Below are 19,584 nucleotides of genomic sequence, written 5' to 3'. Positions count from 1 at the left end.
ATGGAGCAACACATGGAAGATATCACAGTATTCACCTCTTGTCAAGAGTGCCTATAAGGCTACCGTTGCCTAAAAGTCGTCCGACCATCCATTCTTAACTCCTTTAAAGCCATAACCTACGGCTACCGGGAGTCCCAAGGCCGCTGGAACGGAACACGGCCGTCCACTGGACCACGCTTAACAAACAAGCTTCAAACGGAAGCTTATGACGCGAGTTCAGCAAGCAGGAAGAGTGACAAATTAACATTTCAAGTCTCAAGTGAAAGGTTGATATGGTAATACAGATGGTCCTACGTCGTGAATGCATGAATCTTGGATGCAAGAGAGAGAAGAAAGAAACCATGCACTTAAATGCGCAGGAATTCTGTGATAAATACCGTTGCCGCCTCAGCTCCGCAATGCCCCTTTGTCCATGTATGCTGTACAGAAGAGAAAGATCAACAAGAATCTAGAAATGCCGAAGGAAGACAAAAATAGCTCAAAGCCCCCGGAGCAGAACTGACGAAATCGAACATGCCGGGAAGTAAAGGAAGGCGTGTTAGAAGGTGATAGGCCTGTCAGGTTAAGGTACATATCTCCGTCGTCAGTAGTCCGACAACCATGCATGTCTGGAAGCCGAATAGCCTAATAAGAGTCGCCGAAGAACTGGCTAGCGACGATGATATCCCGATCGCCATTGGCAAAATCCCAGCCGACAATCGTGGGATCCTGGCTGCAGCAAATGATCCTACGCGCATCAAACTGTAGTTTGAAAACCCGAGAATTAGTTCCGTTCGTATTCACAGGAGGTGCGAGTGGATGCGGCGGATGGTGGTGATGGTGATGATGATGGTGGTGTGGGGCGGCATTGGTCGCAGCCGCGGGTGCTGGAGCTTGTTGTGCAGCAGCACCGTGAGTGACGGGAGGAGCAATCGTGGGATGAACGGCTGCGTTGTTCCCTGCTGCGTTTGTAGGAACACCGTTGATTGTCGTGCCGTGCGTTGTTTGTGAGGCAACGTGAAGGGCGTGGGCTTGCTGTGCTAGATTCTGAGCGGCTTGGGCCTGGGCTTGGGCCTGTTGCGCCAACGCCTGGAAGTGATTCTGTTGCGCAGGACCTTGAGCAGTTGCCTGTTGGTTGTTTTGGACGCCAGCCGGGTTTGCATTGGCTGCAGCTTGTACAACAGGCCTCCTAGGTCGTCCACCAGCAGCTCGGACCGCGTCGTTCTGTAATAGTGTTTGAGACTTCTCCCAAGATCCGTCGGGTCCCCTTTTCCAGATGATGACTGTCTCATCATAAGACCCAGAAACGATGCGCGCCCACTTGGTGCCTCCACCACCAGGTGGTAGCTTAGCTCCATAGGCGAAGACTTTGGATGGGTCACGGGAGCCAGCGTTACGAGCGCGCCGCTCCGCCCTGCTTAGACCTTGGGTGGATACCAGGCCTTTTGCTTGCGCTTCAAAGTAGTCTCGATCAACAGCACGTGCTTCAGCTTCAAGCTCTTCCTCATTACCAGGGAGATCACCAAACTGGGCTTGTACAGTGCGCACAAGATTACTATGCCCATTCAAACAAGCGACTTCTGCCCCCGTAGCTCGGTCGAATATGCGTACACTTTCGTCTGAACTTCCACTGACGATGCGGCGTCCATCGAATTGGACACAAGCAATACCTTTGGTGTGACCTGAAAATGTCCGAGTACATGCGCCTGTTCGAACGTCCCAGCATTTGACGCTCCTATCCCCCGATGCTGACACGATCTGTCCATCGAGAATTTGAATTGCATTCACAGCGGCACCGTGGCCCTCCAAGGTCATTATAAGGCTGTATGGAAGAAGTGGCTTGAAGTGCAGGTGTTGGCTCTCAACATGTTCTTGCATGTTGATTATGTAGGAAGGGAATCGGGCACCCGACTTCATGGTCGAAGATGGGTAGGTGTCGTCTGTCGGCATCATCTCTTTGCGATTCCATACTTTGATAGTCTTGTCTTTTGAGCAGGTAACCAGATAGCGATCGTCAAACCTCAGATTCAGAACAGACTCGGAATGTGCTTTCTCAATCTCCTTGATGATGCGTCCCGTTTTGAAATTCCAGAGAATGACTCTGCAATCACTACCACCAGAGACAACAATGTTTTGCTCAGGGCGCTCATCAAATTGCAAGCACAAGACGGAAGCCGAGTGGCCAACGAGCGGCTTGTGAACTAAGCGGAGAGTGTCGAGATCCCAGACCCGGATGGTCTTGTCGCGGCTGCCACTGACCAGGTACTTCCCCGAGTACTGTATAGTATACACGCACTCGGTATGAGCCTCTTCAGGGTGATTTGGGTGTGGAAGTTGGAAATTTGTGTAGCGTCCGGTGCTCCAGTTGTCTTCTAATCGTCTCTTTTGCTTGTAAAGGTATTGCCAGTTGATCTTAGCGTCTGGTCCGGGGAGCAAAAGCGAGGGGTGTATTGGAGGACCACTTGCTTCGCCTGATGTGGTCGTGAACGATGTCTCGTCAGGCAGGCTGGGGACACCCGGCCTTCTTTCACGACGCCCGATCTCGGTAGGTGAGGCTAGGGGCGATGCACCGTGGAAGGAGATACCCTCCATCTTATCCTCCGACTTGACGGAAGGGCTGTCAGCCTCGACTGCGCCATGTTGCTCATCCCAGGCACTTCCTGATGAGCTATTGATGGAGAGCGGCTCTAATGTGCTGTCTATGCTGTTCTCTAGTGCTTGTCCGTCACCGAATAGCGGTCGTTCCCGCACGCGCTTCTTGTGGGATGGCTTGCCGTAATCGGTGTCTTCGGATGCTCTATGCCGCGTCTTGCGCTCCTTCTCTCTAAATTCAGCGCGCTTCTGCCGCTGGGCCTCTTCATATGCGCGAACTTGGGGAAAGTTGGAGTTCCAGCCTTCTAGCCTGAAGAGCAGCTTCCACAGGGGGCTGTCGAGTACCCGCTCCCTCCACGATCGAGACAGGGTCGATGCGCGTAACAATGTTTCGGGATCGAGATACGAGAGTATCTGGAAAGTGATTTCGGGTGGAAGGTGTATGACGGGATCGAGATGCAGGAGTGGATTCAGCTTTTGGACGATGCCGGCGATTGATGATGTCCGTAGGGAGCGCAGAATGGCATACGCGAATTCTGTATCACCATGTTAGCGCAAGCTCCACTCTCTGGACACACACAAGGCGCACACTTACCACTTCGCTCATTCTCGCTCAGAGCCAGGACCCAGTCCGGAAGGGTAAAGGGCGCGTCAGGCTCCGTCTCGCCGTCGCTCAGCCGTGCGTCGCCGCGCATAATGGTGTCGTTCTCAGTCTGGCTCCTCGTTTCCTCGGAATATCCTTCGTCGAACCGGTTTGCGCTCATTGAAGAGGCGGGACGGAAAGGGTGTTGGTGGTATGGCGGAGTGGAAAATTGGGTGTCGGGCATGCCGGGAGGACCTGCCATGATGGTGCTCGCAACCCTGGGTCAGGGTTGGGTTAAGTGGAGACAGTTGTGGGATGCAACAAGTGTCTGTTGCGGCACGAGGTGTTGTTATACTATCTAATCATGTGGTGGTAGGGTGTTTGGTGTTTCGGCGTAGTGCTGCCTGGCCGAGTGGATAAGAATCAGCACACCAGGGGGGGTGCGGGACGACGGTTGGTGGGGCGCTGCGGCGCGGCGATGGTGATGGTGATGGAAGCGGGATGTCACAACGGGATGGGTCCTTTTGGAGTTGGCCTTTCTTTAGCATAGTAGGCTGCACATGTCGATGAGTGTAGTTGCTTCCCGCAGCACGTGCACCCGCGCGCCTTCACACCACGATCTGCCGCTAGCCGCATTGGCGCGACTACTGATGGTGCGGCGAAGTCACTCGGGTCTGAGACGCAGCCCTGGAGCCCGCTTGCGTCTAACGGTTCCATGTGGCACTAGAAGGAATCCTCCAACCTTCGGTGCAGATGGGACTACAGTATACGTCCAAGCAACCACACCATTCGGACATTTCACTGCGCGTGGCCGTGTTTGATGGCAGACACAACCCCACTTGTCAATGTCTCGGGTACGGAAGTACAAGCTAGGATTCGGGTGCTTTTCCGAGCATAGGCGCGCATGGCTTTTGGAGAATGGCATTCTGCAACGCCTCCATTGTGCGTAGCAGAGGCGCTACATGCGTGCAGACTCGTACAAAGCGACGTGCTCCCTTTGTGAAAAATGGGCAAATGTCATGTGAAAAGCGGCGGCTAACTGTTCACCGCCGGTGTCCCCCTGAAAGTGCTCGTGGGCTCAGCTTAGTCTACTACGGGCCCGCAAGGCTGGGGGGGAACGGGTCTGTGACGGGCAGGCAGGCGGTCGATCGCGGCCCAAGGCAGCGAGCATTCAAGCCGACGATCGTCAGTCGTGCCAACGGGCTGGCGATAGCGGGAGTGACTCAGTGAAATGTACAGGCAGTGTATGATAGACGCCCACGCGAAGCATTCAATGATTGCTAAACACGGGCAGTCATGGAATTGGCAAGTGTGTGTGAGATAGATAGCGAGCCGCCCCAAGTCAGCTGTCATATATCACAGACTGGCGGTTCAAGAGGGACTTGCTCTCGAGGAAAGGAGTGGACCGACGAGGCGCCGGCTGGGTGTGTGGGGTGCTGTTGTTACCCAAGCAGTCACACGCTGCGGCTCTGCAAGACGTGTCGCTGGCTGGAGCCCAACGTTTTGATTTGAACGACAGGCAGACAGCAGGCCGCGTTTGCATCAGGTCGAGAAATTCAATTTGAGCGGGACAGCAGCATGTGGACGGTCGAGTTAATAGAGGAGCAGTGCAGTCACGTGCCGGGTCTGCAACGCCGCACACCTGGGCATGCGCCGGATGAAACACATGGCTCTCTCCCCTTTCTATACGTGCGTCCGCCCACTTGCAGTTCAATCACCTTCTGCAGCTCTGCTACAATAATCTCCCGCCGCCTGTCATCAGTCCCTGTGCACGGCGGGCGCTGTTTTGCATGCGCTGTCCACTGTCGGCTGTCGTCGCCGCACGTCCATCTCTCGCCGCCCTGTGAGGTTAGCAGGTCACGACCCTGACCGCCTAGAGCGTTAGCGCGAGCGCAAGGAGATCCATGAAAGCAGCATGGAGGGCGGACTATCGTTTCACTCGGGTCTGGTGAGAGCCCATACCACCTATACCGTCTCCCAACACCCTCCGCCGTCGCCCTCGAAGCAAACCGCACACGCCCGGATGACCTCGACCGGGCCGCCTGCCCTCATGTCGCACCAGAGCTTCCAGAGCACCTACTCGAGCTACTCGCACAGCAGCGCGCGCGACACCCAGAGTACCCAGGCCACCAGCAACTCGACCCTCTTCCAGCAACCCCCCAACGCCTTTGGAGCCGCCACCCCCGTCAACAATGGCGGTCCCGTTGAAGCCTCGGACAATGTCCTCAACAAGCGGGCCGACAAGGACACCTCACTGTTCCAGCGCTGCCTGACGCTGCAGATGCGCCTGCGCTTTATCCCCGGCTTCGACCGTTGGATGGCCGAGGAGGAGGGCAAGGCCGACGATGATGCAGACCCCGTGACGCTGTTATGGAGGACCTTCCGGAGGGGCTACCCGCTGATGGAGCTGTACAATGCCCTGGGCCCTCCCGTGCTGCTCAGCATCCCCAGCTCCAAGCAGGACGAGAAAAGCCTGAAGAAGAATGAAAAGATGGCCTGCTACAAGTTTATCCAGAGCTGTGTCTCGGAACTTGGCATACCCCAGGAGAGCTGTTTCATTCTCGGCGACCTCTACGGTGACGATACGACTGGTTTTGTAAAGGTGAGTTCGATATACTTTAATAGTCTTGACATTTTGACCCCTCGACCGTATCCGTACTAAGCAATTCCAGGTCACCAATGTTGTCAACCGTGTACTTGACGAGCTTGTCGCCCAGGGCAAGATCGCTGGCGTCACAGAGGAACTCGAAAATGTCGGCGGTGTCGTCACTAAGCGCACACAGCGCGAGCACATCATCGACGAACTTGTCAAGACTGAGCGCACCTACGTCCAACATCTGGAGCTCCTCCAGGAATTCAAGAAGCTGGTAGAAGAAAAGGGTATCATCAGCGGAGACCTCATCCACGACATCTTCCTCAACCTCAACGCCCTCCTCGACTTCCAGCGCCGCTTCCTCATCCGTGTCGAGCAAACAAACGCACAACCTCCAGAAGAACAAAACTGGGGCAACCTTTTTGTCCTCTACAAAGATGCATTCAAGGTTTACGAGCCATATATTGCGAACCAGAAAAAGTGCGAGCAGACGGCAATGCGCGAATTTGACAAGCTCAAGGAGACTGGCGGGCCCAACGAGATGCGTCAAATGGTTGAATCGCCCACCCTGCTTGCCTCCTTTTTGCTTAAGCCGTTCCAACGTCTCACTAAATACCCTCTCCTACTTCAAGTACGACCAACCCATGTCTTCACTTAATCTACCAGCATCACTTTACTAACACTCTGGCAGCAACTCCGAGACAAAGGCGACCTGGACGAAGGGCGACGAGAAGACATTTCAAAGGGTATCGAGGCAGCCTCCTCTGTACTCGCCGGTACCAATGACGCCATCGCCCGAGAGGAGCGGGTGGAAGCTGTCGAGGAACTCAAGACACTCGTCGAGGACTGGAAGGGCCACAGGATAGAAGGCTTCGGTGATCTTCTTCTACATGGCCAGTACACCGTCCTCAAAGGCGAGAGCATGAGTTCCAAGAATGAGGAGCGAGAGGTAATTCGCAAGAAACGACCCACCACGTACATCCTGCTAACTATACTTTCAGTACAAAATCTATCTCTTTGAGATGATCCTCCTCTGCTGCAAAGAAATCAACGTCAACAAACCAAAGAATAAAATGTCCACACGATCACTAGTCACCAAAGACGGAAAGCCGAAGCTGCAACTCAAAGGCCGCATTTTCATGCAAAACGTCACAGAGACTATTTCGCTCCAGAAGCCAGGTAAGATTGTTGCATGTTGATTCGAGCGTCACTGACAAGTCTAGGGTCATATACATGCCAAATTTTCTGGAAAGGCGACCCTGGAATCGAAAACTTCATCATCAAATTTACCTCCGAAGAGACAATGAAGAAATGGGCTATGCAGGTTGATACCCAACGCCGCGTATGGAAGGACCAAGCGCGGACTAGTGCCAGCACCACGGCCTCAAAGCCCTCGGACACTCAATTCGCATACATGCGTGACCAGGTCCTTGAGAACCCCTACCAAGAAGACGACGATGATGATGTCGATGAGGATATTGACCCCGTCACTGGATACCCACGCGAGAACTTTGGCATAAGGCAAAACACTGGCACCCCCTCCCTACGATCACGGTCGACAACCGGCGAGAGCGGTCCCCCAATGGGTGAAGCGCCACCTTCGCGCTTCCCCATGGGCTACAACGGTCAGCCCGCACTAACTCTACGCACCCAACAGATACAGAATGCAGCCAACCAGGAGTCTTACTTTTCTCCGACAGCTGAAACACCGATGCAAACCCCAATGTCAACCAACTCTAATGCACGGACAAGCTCATCTTCTCAAGGCACGTTCCCTTTCCCTCGCCAAGCACCACCAAATGGCTATCATGAGGAGAACAACCGACACACTGCCCCTGCACAATCTCGTCACGGGTCTCGAGGTGAAAATGGCCAACGACCAGATCGTGCTATGCAACGGCCGTCGCTGCCGGCCACCTCCACTCTTTCAGCGCAAGGTCGTATGCGGGCAGCTAGCAGCCCCGATATCAACTCACACCTCCAAGGGCAACCACGGAGGCAACCACAGCAACCAGTGCCAGAAGTGCCACCCTTCCCTACGCACTACGCTTACAATGCTGCAATTGCCACGAATCGGAGTGCAAGTAACTCTCCGAGCAACATGCCACCACGAGCTGCAACCCAGTCACCAGCAATTCAGAGAGATCGTCTGATACAGCAACGGACCGCTGCAGAGTTGGCGAACGCAAATAACGAGTTCCACAACAGTGCGATGCGTCGCGATCCAAACTACCCAAACATGCCCCGCACCATGACGCCGGCATCGTCATTCGAGCGGAGCCTAACACCAGCTTCAATGGACTCACGAAACATGTCACCGCCACTTGGCTCCGACTCAAACATACCCACCCAACTCAAAGTCAAGGTACATTGTCCCTCGGCAGGCAGCTCCATGGTCTTGGTTGTTAGCACAAACATCAGCTTCCAGTCTCTCAAAGACAGAATCGATGCAAAACTACAACGATCGACATCCGTCTCACTTGGGTCTGGCCAAGTCAAGCTGAAATATCTGGACAGCAGCGATGGCACATATGTTAGCATACAGTGTGACGACGACGTCCAAGAAGCGTTTGAAAACTGGAAAGAGCAACAGAGCAACCTCAACCCCGGCGGTGGTCTCGGTGAGATTGAGCTCTTCTGCCAACGATAATCTCATCCTCGTCCCAGAAGAATTTGTTATACGCTGGCCATATTACTGCGGCTGCTGCACCTGGGATTACCGGTTTCTCTCACCAAACGGCATCGGGTCTGGAGTTCTATGGCGATCGACATATACGGGGTTGTCTTTTTTCTTTCTTCTCTTTTACTACTTCTTCATGACCATTCTCCCCCCTTCTTCCTCTATTGTCCCGATTGGGGGCTAAAGAGGGCATGGACATCATAATCATGTTCTGTTTTTCCACATTCTCCGGCGAAACATTTGCGACCATCACAAGATACCACATCCCTCCTATCGAACATTATCCATGGTGGGGGCAGGGCACGGACTAAACCTGGTTGGTTTATTCACCCCCCAATCCTCGACTACTCCTCCCTTCTTCCTGTCGGTGAAGCATGACATGCTCGCTTTTGCGCTTCTTTTTGTGTGTTTTTTTGGGAAGGGGATGGGTTTGTTGAGAATCGATTATCTACTATACCACGTCGTTTGGACTGCCGCGTGTGCAGTCTTACGAATTTTTTGTCTTCAGAGTTTGTTATTTGGTAGTGGGGAAGAGGTTTTTGTAAGAGAAGGGAAAGAGAAGGGAAAGAGAAGGGGCATGTTCCTATTTGCTTGGTGGATAGTGGGGGTGCGGGTAAAGGTGGAGGACTGGACTGGATGGCTAGTGCGGCGTGGTATGATTGAATGACGGAATGAATTATCATCTTATACTCTTTTGTTCGCTTTACTTTCTCTCTCGCCCTCTCCTCTCTGTGTGTATATATACGTGTGTGTACGAGGAACTCGGCACACGACTGAGACTTTTTCCACGTAACATAATATCGTTTCATATCCTTGTAAGTGACAGAACGGGGTATTAAATGGTTATACATTGACTTCTGAGCAGTATGGGATCCGACTGATGTACGTACATACCTCTCTCTCCCTCTCCCTCTCCCTCTCTCCCTCTCTTCCTCTCTCCCTCTCCCTCTCTCCCTCTCTTCCTCTCTTCCTCTCTTCCTCTCTTCCTCTCTTCCTCTCTTCCTCTTACCACGTGTACAGTATATACTCAGTCAATCAATCCATATACCCACATCCAACATCCACAAGTCTACATATCTTACCTTGAAATACCTGATTACCCAACTATTACTTCTCCTGCAGTGAAACCCCCACAACGTCACCGACCAACTTGTCCACACACACATCCCCACCATATTTGTTACTACACACAGAGGTACATATCCCTATCATGCTCTTATGCCTTCACGTGGGAGGAGATAAAAGGCAGAAAAGGCAAGAAAGCATGTTAGGTCACAAAAAACAAGCTGAACTTTGGGTGAGATACCACGGCTGAAAGGCAGTGAAGTAGGATGGCTATGCGTTGGACGATAGACGATACGGGGATACAGAATTTCTGTACAACTATAGGCGAAGATGAGTGTTTTATAGGCAGAGAAGAACTCTCTGTTCGACTTGTGTGATCTGAATAGTCGTGGGAAGAATATTGGACTACTATTTAGATGTTTTACTTGATGACGAGACTTTTGAGGCAGAGAGACAGAGACAGAGAGATGATAGGGACTTGGTGATGCGGGCACTGTGACACCGCATTATCATATTGGTGTTTGTTTGGCTTAGTTGAATCTGTAAACTGCGTGGTGAAACAGACAGTAATCCTCTATTGATAGACACGATCGATCACGCAAAGGAGAGTATTGTCATAACAAAGTAGAAGTCATTAGATTCGTCAAATCATTGACATAACAGCGAGAAGCGCCATTTTTCCCTCCTTCTTTTTTCCCCCTTTGTATCTCTTCCTTTTATAGAAAAGTATGAAAAAATTCATCGCGGATCATGAACCCAATTTGGTCAATCGGAAAAGACATACACACATACGACCCCCTGGGCCACATTTTTTCAGTTGTAAATTACCCACCAGCGCAAGTAACGTGCAGTCTAATCGATGGAAAATCATCAAACGTGGAAAACAAGCCCGTAAAATCACATGTGTCTGGGGGATCGCTAAATCGCTTTCAATGCCGTCGCTATGCTAGCTGCCAGGAAAAGAAAGCAGATGATGGAACAAGGGAAGTCGTGAAGCGAGAAGGGAGTAAAACCACCGTCTCTTGTTGCGCAGTGGAGGAGAGGTTTGGAGTGTCGTGATAGTGGACCGGTGAGGAGTAAGTCGCTATGGCAATTTGGCATATGGAAATGCGGAAACAAAACGCATGCAGGTCGTAGGTATCATGGTATCGCTGAGCTTGGGCTCTTCAAGTCTTTCTGAATATCGATGCGGGATTCGTTGGGATTTCTTGGTAGTAAGTCGTCGTGTTCGTCGTTTCTGTTCTTGTTCGTAACCGTAAACATAGATGTGTATGTGCATGGACGCCAGGTGCCGGATGCCAGGTGGGCGCGCTCTACACTCGGTATCCGGCTTCCTGAAGACAGCCAGAGCACCTCTCATAAGCGCGGACATATCCTCGGCCGCAGAAGCACGCCAATGGTGGGGACGATGGTGCTACCGAGGCCTTGCTGGGTCGTCGTCCTGCTGCAGCCGCCTGTGCTGCATCGAGCCCGCAATCCGAGTTCCTGGGACTTGTACCACCGCTCGTCGTGCTCGAACTATCGTAATCATTTGACGACGACGTATTGCGTCGGCCAGCTCCGATTGGTGTAGGCAGTCCTTGGGCGCCCTGACCGGGCCGCTGGCCTGGGTACATTCCATCGTTTACTGAAAAGTTACGGCAGATCATGTAGGCGCGGGTGGCGGCAGCATTCTTGGCTAGCTCTTCCGACTCGTACTCTACATCTGTGCTGTACTCGCGGTTGTTTACTCTAACGGTTGAGCCGTAACCATAGCGGGTACGGTAGGTCTGGAAGAGTGGGTCGGGCCAGTGGCGTCTTTGGCAAAGGCCTATACTCGATGGTCAGTCTCAGTTGATGGTACCCTAAGATTGCCGACATGAAGTGAATCCATGGCCAATGTGTAGTTCTCTGTAGACCCAAGTTGTGTGGGGCTCCCTACACTGGGCGGCTAGGCGAAGCGACCACACGACAAACCTTGCACTTATTGGTGCATCATCTAGATCTTCCACATGAGACGTGGTGTCCGACTGTGTGGTAACGTGTGGTGAAGGGAAAGGGGTCTGCTCAGTACTAACCTGTGAGATACATGACGTAGAACATGTTGGATAGTCGCTCGTCGTCGACGTGTAATAGAGCGATTGGAAAGGCTGCCGGGGCTTGGATAGCTCGCTGTCAGTCGCGAAGTAGGACTACTGATGCGGAGTGTTGCTGAACTGGCAAGCGTTCGTTGGTGGCGACGATAGTATGCCGAGAGAGGAACTGGTGGCAGTGGTGGTACGACAGCAGATGCTTTTAGGGCAGGGAGGTTAGTTGCCAATAGAGGAGTGACAGCTGTACAAAAGAGAGCTCAGCGGGTGATGTATAAAGAGCAAGGAAGAGGGAGCGGCTTGCAGTCAGTCGAACGGGGATGGGGGGAAGGATAAGTGCCTACAGTGGGATGGAGCAATATATTGCAGCAGGCGAGTGTAGCATGTATCCAAGCGCGTCTCGCCCGCCAGTAAGAATGGAGGGGCAATTGGACATGTGGAAATGAATAATGTGCGGGTCTCGTTGCGGCTCTGTAGTCGAGAGACCCATAGTATGTGCTGGCGAGAAGGTAGCCAACGGTAGAGGTTCCAGAATGTTAGCTAGTAAGAGAGTCAAACCTCAAAAGGTACAGCTTCACCGGTTCGTTCTTGCCACCGTGCTGCAGGCGGTAGCGCTGTAAAAAAAAACGGCTGGCGATCGGGGTCAGTTGCTGTAACGCGTTCGTCAAGGCTTGACATGTCTCGATCGGCGTCGTGCATCTCTAGACGCCTCAGACGGACGCATAAACAACGAGGCGGCAGATGTGCATGCTCACATTGCTCTCTGCTCGTATCTCTCGGGTGCTCTGGACCCACTAATGCAATATGCAACATGAGGGGAGAATGCAAATACGTCAGAAGCTGCACCCTTTGACAAGTGTACCGATGGCATGACCTTCTGGCGCCAGAAAGCGTGATATGTCGGCTTTGGATTTAGGAGCAGGGTCCGAAAGAGACTAGGAAGCAGGCCCTTGGTGCATGATAAAAATGGGACTGCTAGCCGGCTAGGGTACCAGCCGCCAGAGTCGCTCGCGGAGAATCATGGCAGATGGGTTGTGTGACGGGTCTTGGATGCAAAGCATAGTGGCTCGAAGCGAGAGATGCGTCACAACAGGGCTAGCATGGAGCTACGCGGCAGCGAACGAGGCAAATGAGGGGACTTGATTGATGCGTTCGCGGGATGGGAAAAGATACCTGGGGTTGGTGTTACCAGAAAGCATCAAGCGTCAGTGCCAACGCATACATGCAGCAAAGCACGGCCCCCGGAGTATCGCTGCTCCCAATGCGCCTGTCGCTGGAAGGGGCAAAGGGTCAACGGCTGCTAGTTGTCGGGCGTGAAGCTGCAGGCATGAATTTGGCAAAGCACGCAAGCGCAAGCTCGTTTGGAGCATGCAGATGCAGATGCAGATGCAGCAGCAGCGGCGGAGGAGTAGGTTGGGACAGGCCATGATTGACATTGCGAGCATACTTGCTAGCTGGTACGGGCCAGGCGTTCCTGCGCCGACCCTACCGGCCAAATCTCCAGGTGAGACGCTTACACGTGATGGAGGCCGACAGTCTCTCCAGTATCCCTGTGAGGAGGTACGTAGGCGTCCATGGCAGCGCCAAGCGAAGGTCCGACGGTCGAAGCTCGAGGGCGCAAAGGACAAATTTTGCTGGCCTCGACATGGCATGCTAGGTTCGTGCATCTGCATCGGGCGGCTGCAGAAAGTGTTTTGATTTCTCACCTGCCGAGAAGTGGGTAGCAGCGGTGCAAAGGGTTGCGAGGAAGTGTCAGTGTCAAGTGGTGCGATAGGCCGACACCGTCCACGACAGCCAGCTTGTACCTACTACCGGTAGAAGCCAGGTCCCCGTATAAGCCGCTTCTGTCTGGCGCCGATCTTAGATGGTGGTCGATACATGGAGCGGGACGATGGCGCTTGTGAATATAGCGGCAACGAAGCGCAAGGAACAGCCACTGCCAGAACAGACCAAGAGGAGTGAAAGAGGCCCGCCAGAAGGAAGCGTGTCATGGCAAAAGTCGACTTGTGTCATGGTCACTCAAATCGACAACAGAGAGGGAGAGCGAGCTTCACGGCCATGTCGCACAAAGCGGGAGATCTGTGGATGACGCGAGCGCGCCAGCACGGCCACCCGCGACAATCTGCAAAACAGGCGGTGAAGGTGGCCAGCGTTGTCAACCACGCGCCCCTCTTTCTGCGCTGCAAACTCTACCGTAAGCCGGATGCATTAGCAGAAGACGACGAGGATGACTATGGGCTTTGTGAGTGCGGACCGACACTGTCAAGAGAGAAGTCGAGCTGTCATCAACCAACATGTCGTCTTCGAATCGGCCTGGTTCCATTCATAGGCTACCCAAGACCCACATGTTCGAGCTGGCCTCGCAGCTCTCCAACCAAGCGCTGCGTCGCCCTCCTGTTCAGCCTCGCGTCGCGGTAACGGTAAGAGGTGGTGCAGCAGACCGGGTGTGGTGCAGGGTAAAGTCCAACCCTGGGTTCCAACATCGTTAGCGAAGGACACAGCGCACCGTCCCGAAACCTCCGAATCTCAAGCACGACAGCCTTCAGGGTCCATGAGAACAATCCGACGCTTGTCCAGCTTGTTCCACCCTAAAGTGTGTGCGACGTCCGACAGCAGCATGTCTGCAGTCTGCCAGCTGGTGCCGGCATCGGGTAGCGGTGTCGTTCTCTCATCACGTGCCAGAACACCATCTAGTAAGTATACTACCCCACTTCATCATTCAACCCCGCCGCCTGTTTAGTGCATCTCCGATATCTCCTCCAGACTATGCCATTGAGTGCCATTGAGTGCCATTGAGTGCCATGGAGTGCCATGGAGTTTGCCCATTAAGCTTGTCATCTCCACGCATAGCAATCATGTATCCCCTCGCACCACTCTCTGTTGTTGTTGCTGCCGCCATACGCGGATGCGGGGACTGTCGGTGAAGGGCTACGGTCAACGGCTACGGCATACGGCTCAAAAGCAAATATTGATAGAGTCTAGATGTTGGGAATGCTGCAGTACGCTGTGTAAACTGACGTTGATGTTGGTGTTTCGAATGGCTCTCCACCCACCTACTCCGAAGCCAGTCCGACTACTTGAACCTTCACAATTGCACATCTTTTACACATCTGCCCGCTCAGTCATCATCCCCACCTCTCCACAAAGCTACATAAACCAAACCGCCAAGATGCCTAAAATCATGCGCCTCACTCTCTTCAAGCTTCCCGATCAGGAACTGGTCAAATCGGCTATCGAAATGTACAACTCGCTCGCCCAAGACGCGAAGAAGGTACGTTAAACCATGACGCTGACTCGCAACCCCACCACTCCACTGCGCCTTCCCTCTCCTGTCCTGCATGCCTACCCGCCTTCACGTGATTGCGACCAACACATTCGGCCCGTGCATAGCGCCGCTGCATGTCAGAGCATCTCATCACCTCGCACCCCAGGAATCTAATCGCCCTCGGGCTATTAATTACCTCTCAATAAGAGCGCCCGATGGCGTCACTCGTTCTGTCCCAGAGTCATGTTAGTCATGTTCCTGGCGGGTATCGCGGGAGGTACTGCCGCGGTTCGAGAAAATGGGTGGGGGTACTGGCGGCTGGCTACACTGGTCACGACGCATATACGCATACTGGGCGCCTATTAATCCGCCGTGGGGTGCTAAACATGTACCGACAGCATCCGCAGCGAGCTGTATACCGAGGCTATCGTTATCAGCTAGAAGCATGCTAACGTCACCTGTGTAGGACGGAAAGCAGTACATCAAGCTCTCCCAGGCTAACGCCGCCCACGAAGACGAACGCAGCCAGGGCTACACCCTCATGGCCCGTTGCATTTTTGAGTCTCTTGACGACATGAACTACTACGACAAGGAGGACGAGGCTCATCTCAAGATCAAGTCACAATTCAAGGAGAAGGTCAGCGCGCCGCCCCTTGTTCTCTACACGGACTACCACGGCCCGTAGAAAGATTGCAACATGAGAAGACCACACGGTCCTTCTATGATCCAATAGGGAATGGGAATAATTACCTGAGTACTGCATATTGGGTCACGAAATGAACAACATGAAAGCTAGTCTCGTTCCTCTCGCGTGATGTTGTGAATCACGGACCGAAATATGATACATACGAGGCCGATGTACGTCATCATCATTTTGATATCTGACAACGGCAGATGTATTAGGCAAAGTGGGTGACCTCGCTTCCAACATCGGCCGATGTTCCAATAGACAGTGCGCAACTATTGCCCATGCGTTGTCCTTGTTGAGGTTCTTTCGTCCTCTCGTCCCCTTTCTTTGTCCGGACCGCTGCTCGACCTGTTCAGTATCACGTGTTACTTCGCATCTATGCATGTTGACACTGTTAACTCAGACTGTTGACCAAAGTCCATTCAGCTGCTTGACTGCACAATGAAACACATTGATACAATGGTGGTCAAAAATCATCAAAGATAGTTGGCGTTCACCAAGCCATCAATGAATACAATTAACACAATGAAATGCGATCTTTTGAGCGCCATCCACCTTCCCCTCGCCATTGTTCGCTCTAATTGTCGATGTCGCTTTGTCTCGACATGTATTTCATTTCAACATGCACCACAGATTAATATCCATCAAGCATCCTCTGTACCAATACACTCACTCACAAACAATTAATCCAACAACCTGAGCAAACACATACACACACACTTTACACAACATCACCACACCAAAACAACAACATCAAACAACAGCAACAATGAACAGAGAGGAGAGCCCCGCTCAAGTTGAGGCAAAGTTCAGAGAGATCCTCTCTGAGGCACCTCTCACTCTGGATCATATCAGAGACTCGATATACCCCTTTAGCATCGGCTCTGAAGACACCATCGAGACTGTGTTCGAGTATATGGTTGAACAGGTAACCGACAAGACCGATACAGAGGCTGAGAAGTACGGCCTCGTAGGATACAACTACGGTAATAGTTTCGCCAAGTCACATGACTCTCCAGATATGGAGCTGGAGGATGAAGAACCAGAGGATGGCTACGTCATCGAGAACACCCCAGATGTTGTGATGGAGGGCGAGGAAGAAGAGAATTACGAAGAGGATTACGAAGCCTCCGAGGATTCTGAAGAGCTTCCAGGTAACGACAACATGGAGGGCATTACTTCACCTACTCTTTCGGATGAGAGTCTTCCTTCTACTATAGGTCCATCGTCTCCTCATGATCTTCCTAATATTGACGAAGATGATATTATAGGTATTACTGCTCTAGATCAGCTTAATAATAATCGTCAAAAGACTCCTTCTCCCCCTGGTGGTGAGTTGCCGAACAAGGATGATTGGTCAGATACTGTGGTCAACACTTCCCCCCCGCCTTCACTCACGCCGTCTGAAATTGAGGCAAATTTTCCAGCTCTTCCTAATTACTCGTCTTCTCTTTCGGGTACTCAGGTCCCGTCTTCACCTCCTGTAATCCCATCTTCACTTCTTGCGGGCGGGTCTTTATCTCCTCCGCCGACGGTACCAGGAGCACAGGTCGGGGTAGGAGCAAATGTCGAACTCAAGACATCACCTGCAGGATCGAAAAAGTCAAGCTCGCCTTTGTCCGACCCCGGTAGCATCCTCAAAGGTAGCACCCCTACTCCCCCACCAGTCACGCCAACAAGTCCGGGGGGCTCATCTTCCACGTCCACTCTCTCCAGCCCCCGTACCATCCCCACTCCCAGCCCCTCTTCCCCACCAGCCACACCAACAACTCCCGGGGGCCCATCTTCCACGTCCTCTCTCTCCAGCCCCCGTACCATCCCCACTCCTAGCCCCTCTCCCCCCGCAGCCGGAACCAAGCGTGCGGCCCCCACAACGGGAGGACAACCCCGCCCCAAGCGAGTACGCAACCCCGTTCCGCCAGCCAGGAAGCAAACTGCTAAGGTAGCAAAGGCGGGTCAGGTGGTGTTGCAGTGCACAGGTCAGACTAGGAGGGGCGCGAGGTGTGGCTTTACCAAGCAGATGCCTCAAGGAACTCAGACGTGGGACTGTGGACGTCATAACAGGTAGAGTGAAGATGGAGGCTATTAATAGTTTAGTGTTGTATTTGTATCTCTGTAATGTTAGTATATACTTGTTATTGGAATTTCATGTCTTGTTTTGTTCTGTCAATCACGCTCTGGGAATCGCGAAATATATGTAATAAGCATTTTTCTTTTTCGCAAAATCATGGCCCAACTAGCTAGAAGAAGTGTGATGTACCTTAAAATCCCTCTTTATCTTCAAAATACTTGCGCATCTCATACACTGACATGAAAGGAATAACAAAGATTGGATGCACAGGCTTGACTATATCACCATCGTCCCAGACGATCTTATCATCTTCGTACCGGCCCTCGGACTTCCAGTGGTATGGGGCTCCAAAGTTGGTAGCGCCTAGGTTCTTGTTTACGTTTTCGTCGAAAGCGTATTTGTACTGTGCGGCACTGAGGCCGGCGAGGTTGTAGCATGTGTGGTAGGCGTCAGAACTCTTTCCGGGTTTATCCTTTAGACCACCTTTCTTCTCTTGGCAGGCGGCGAGGATGTAGCGGCCTAGTGCAGGTCGGTTCCAGAGACCGGATGTTGTTACTGCTTCGACAATGGACCAGCAGCCTCCGACCCAATGAGAGTAGCAGCCGTCGACGAGCTTGTTGGTTCGCCCATTGTAGCCACCTTCGGGAGTGCATTGTCGAGAAGATAGCCAGTAGATCAACATGTCGATGTTGAGGTATTTGTGCAGTGTCTCTTTGGGTGGTCCGAGAATTGAGAGACAGGCTAGGCCGCAGAAGGCATAGGCGCCATGGGCTTCGTTTCCGGGCTCGGCTGAGATGCCGCCGTCCCAGGACTGGCATTTCGAGACCCATTCGCCAAGCCCATCTGTAAAGCTGGTGAGGCCGTGTTTTCTTGCTGGGGCGTCTGGTGGGAGTTCCATGGGGAGGTTGGTAAGTGATAGGATGACCATGGCGCAGTAGGCGCCGCGGATATCTTCCTCGCCGCCTAGGCACATGGTGAAGCCTCCGTCTGCTTGCTTCATCCGTCCCAAATAGTGCCATAGCGTCTTGCGGTTGATGACATCGTAAGAATCTTTCCCACCGGCTATCGCAAGTGACAGTGTTGCGGCGTATGAGCAGGCAAGGTGAGCATACTGGCCATAACCGCCTCCGAACCCTCCGTCTGGATGTTGGACCAGAGAGAAAGTGTGTGCTATTCTGTTTGTAGTCAGAGGTCATGTTTACTGTTCAATTAAACAACAGGATAGATTGAAGACATAATACAGAAACTGACGTACCTTTTGTGATAACTAGAAATGTCTTGACCCAGTGCAGTCATGCTTTGTAGAGCCCAGTACACGAGCCAAGGTCGTGCAGCGTCCATTGCAGCAGCACCTGATGGGTAATCTCCAAGGATTTTCTTCAACATGGCTTCATGCCTTTGTCGCTGGAGCTTCGGTATACCAAAAGCGTTGAGATCGAAGTCATTTGGATTGCCCTCCAAGTACGGAAGAATGAGTCTTGCCGTCTCCTCGTCCACTTCAGATGTTGCTGTCTCCAAAGTATCTTTGATCGGTATCCTGATGCTATCCAAATAAACAATGTTTGCCTGCTCTTCCACAGTCGCAGTACCCATATCTTCGTATTCACTCCCAAGCTCGGAGTCTGACAGCTCTTCAATCCGGTCTGATGTGGGTACTATTTCCTCCAAGCGGGATGAAGGCGCCTGGGCAGAGAAACGCAGGGGCATGGCCATCTTCTTTACATGCACGGCACGGCGTCTGGAATTGGATGATACGCTAGTGGGCATCCGTGAGTGGCTGATGTGGACAATGGCCTTCTTGCAAGGGTTGCTTAGTATTGTTCGTAGAGGATCGTAGCCGCCGGATATGGGGTTGATATCACGACCAGTATTTAGATAGATCGTTCATGGCTTAGTTGGACCCAAGGACTGCCCTTTGCGTCTGTCACAAATGCTACAGTGAAGAAGCGATGGTGGAGCACGTGGGGAATGATCAAATTGGGTGTTAGGTGGCTTGGCA

The 19,584-nt window shown here is 52.6% G+C and overlaps 5 protein-coding genes across 5 annotated transcripts; 2 read left to right on the top strand and 3 right to left on the bottom strand.

The window, feature by feature from the left end:
- Positions 1–624: 624 nt before the first annotated feature.
- PtrM4_019360 (WD40 repeat protein) lies at positions 625–3,416 on the bottom strand (the record flags this gene model as incomplete). Its single annotated transcript, XM_066103357.1, has 3 exons — positions 625–741; positions 925–3,107; positions 3,167–3,416. The coding sequence occupies 3 exons, from the start codon at positions 3,414–3,416 to the stop codon at positions 625–627; spliced, it is 2,550 nt and encodes an 849-aa protein (XP_065965559.1).
- Positions 3,417–5,204: 1,788 nt separating this feature from the next.
- Positions 5,205–8,397, top strand: PtrM4_019350 (ROM1, RhoGEF, Guanine nucleotide exchange factor for Rho-Rac-Cdc42 GTPase; the record flags this gene model as incomplete). The annotated part of the gene is made up of 6 exons (XM_066103356.1): positions 5,205–5,410; positions 5,606–5,756; positions 5,827–6,378; positions 6,439–6,696; positions 6,749–6,926; positions 6,971–8,397. 6 exons carry the CDS (start codon positions 5,205–5,207, stop codon positions 8,395–8,397), a joined length of 2,772 nt encoding a protein of 923 aa, XP_065965558.1.
- A 2,408-nt stretch (positions 8,398–10,805) lies between these two features.
- PtrM4_019340 (uncharacterized protein) lies at positions 10,806–11,574 on the bottom strand (the record flags this gene model as incomplete). The annotated part of the gene is made up of 2 exons (XM_001931796.2): positions 10,806–11,302; positions 11,550–11,574. The coding sequence occupies 2 exons, from the start codon at positions 11,572–11,574 to the stop codon at positions 10,806–10,808; spliced, it is 522 nt and encodes a 173-aa protein (XP_001931831.1).
- Positions 11,575–14,730: 3,156 nt separating this feature from the next.
- PtrM4_019330 (Drf-FH1 multi-domain protein) lies at positions 14,731–17,582 on the top strand (the record flags this gene model as incomplete). The annotated part of the gene is made up of 3 exons (XM_001931795.2): positions 14,731–14,832; positions 15,293–15,507; positions 16,292–17,582. 3 exons carry the CDS (start codon positions 14,731–14,733, stop codon positions 17,580–17,582), a joined length of 1,608 nt encoding a protein of 535 aa, XP_001931830.2.
- A 193-nt stretch (positions 17,583–17,775) lies between these two features.
- PtrM4_019320 (CAL1, Prenyltransferase, beta subunit) lies at positions 17,776–19,298 on the bottom strand (the record flags this gene model as incomplete). Its single annotated transcript, XM_001931793.2, has 2 exons — positions 17,776–18,760; positions 18,841–19,298. The coding sequence occupies 2 exons, from the start codon at positions 19,296–19,298 to the stop codon at positions 17,776–17,778; spliced, it is 1,443 nt and encodes a 480-aa protein (XP_001931828.1).
- Positions 19,299–19,584: the final 286 nt, after the last annotated feature.

Source organism: Pyrenophora tritici-repentis, chromosome 1 (genome assembly GCF_003171515.1).
Source record: "Pyrenophora tritici-repentis strain M4 chromosome 1, whole genome shotgun sequence".
NCBI classification, from domain to species: Eukaryota; Fungi; Ascomycota; class Dothideomycetes; order Pleosporales; family Pleosporaceae; genus Pyrenophora; species Pyrenophora tritici-repentis.
This window is presented reverse-complemented; position numbering and strand designations above follow the sequence as displayed.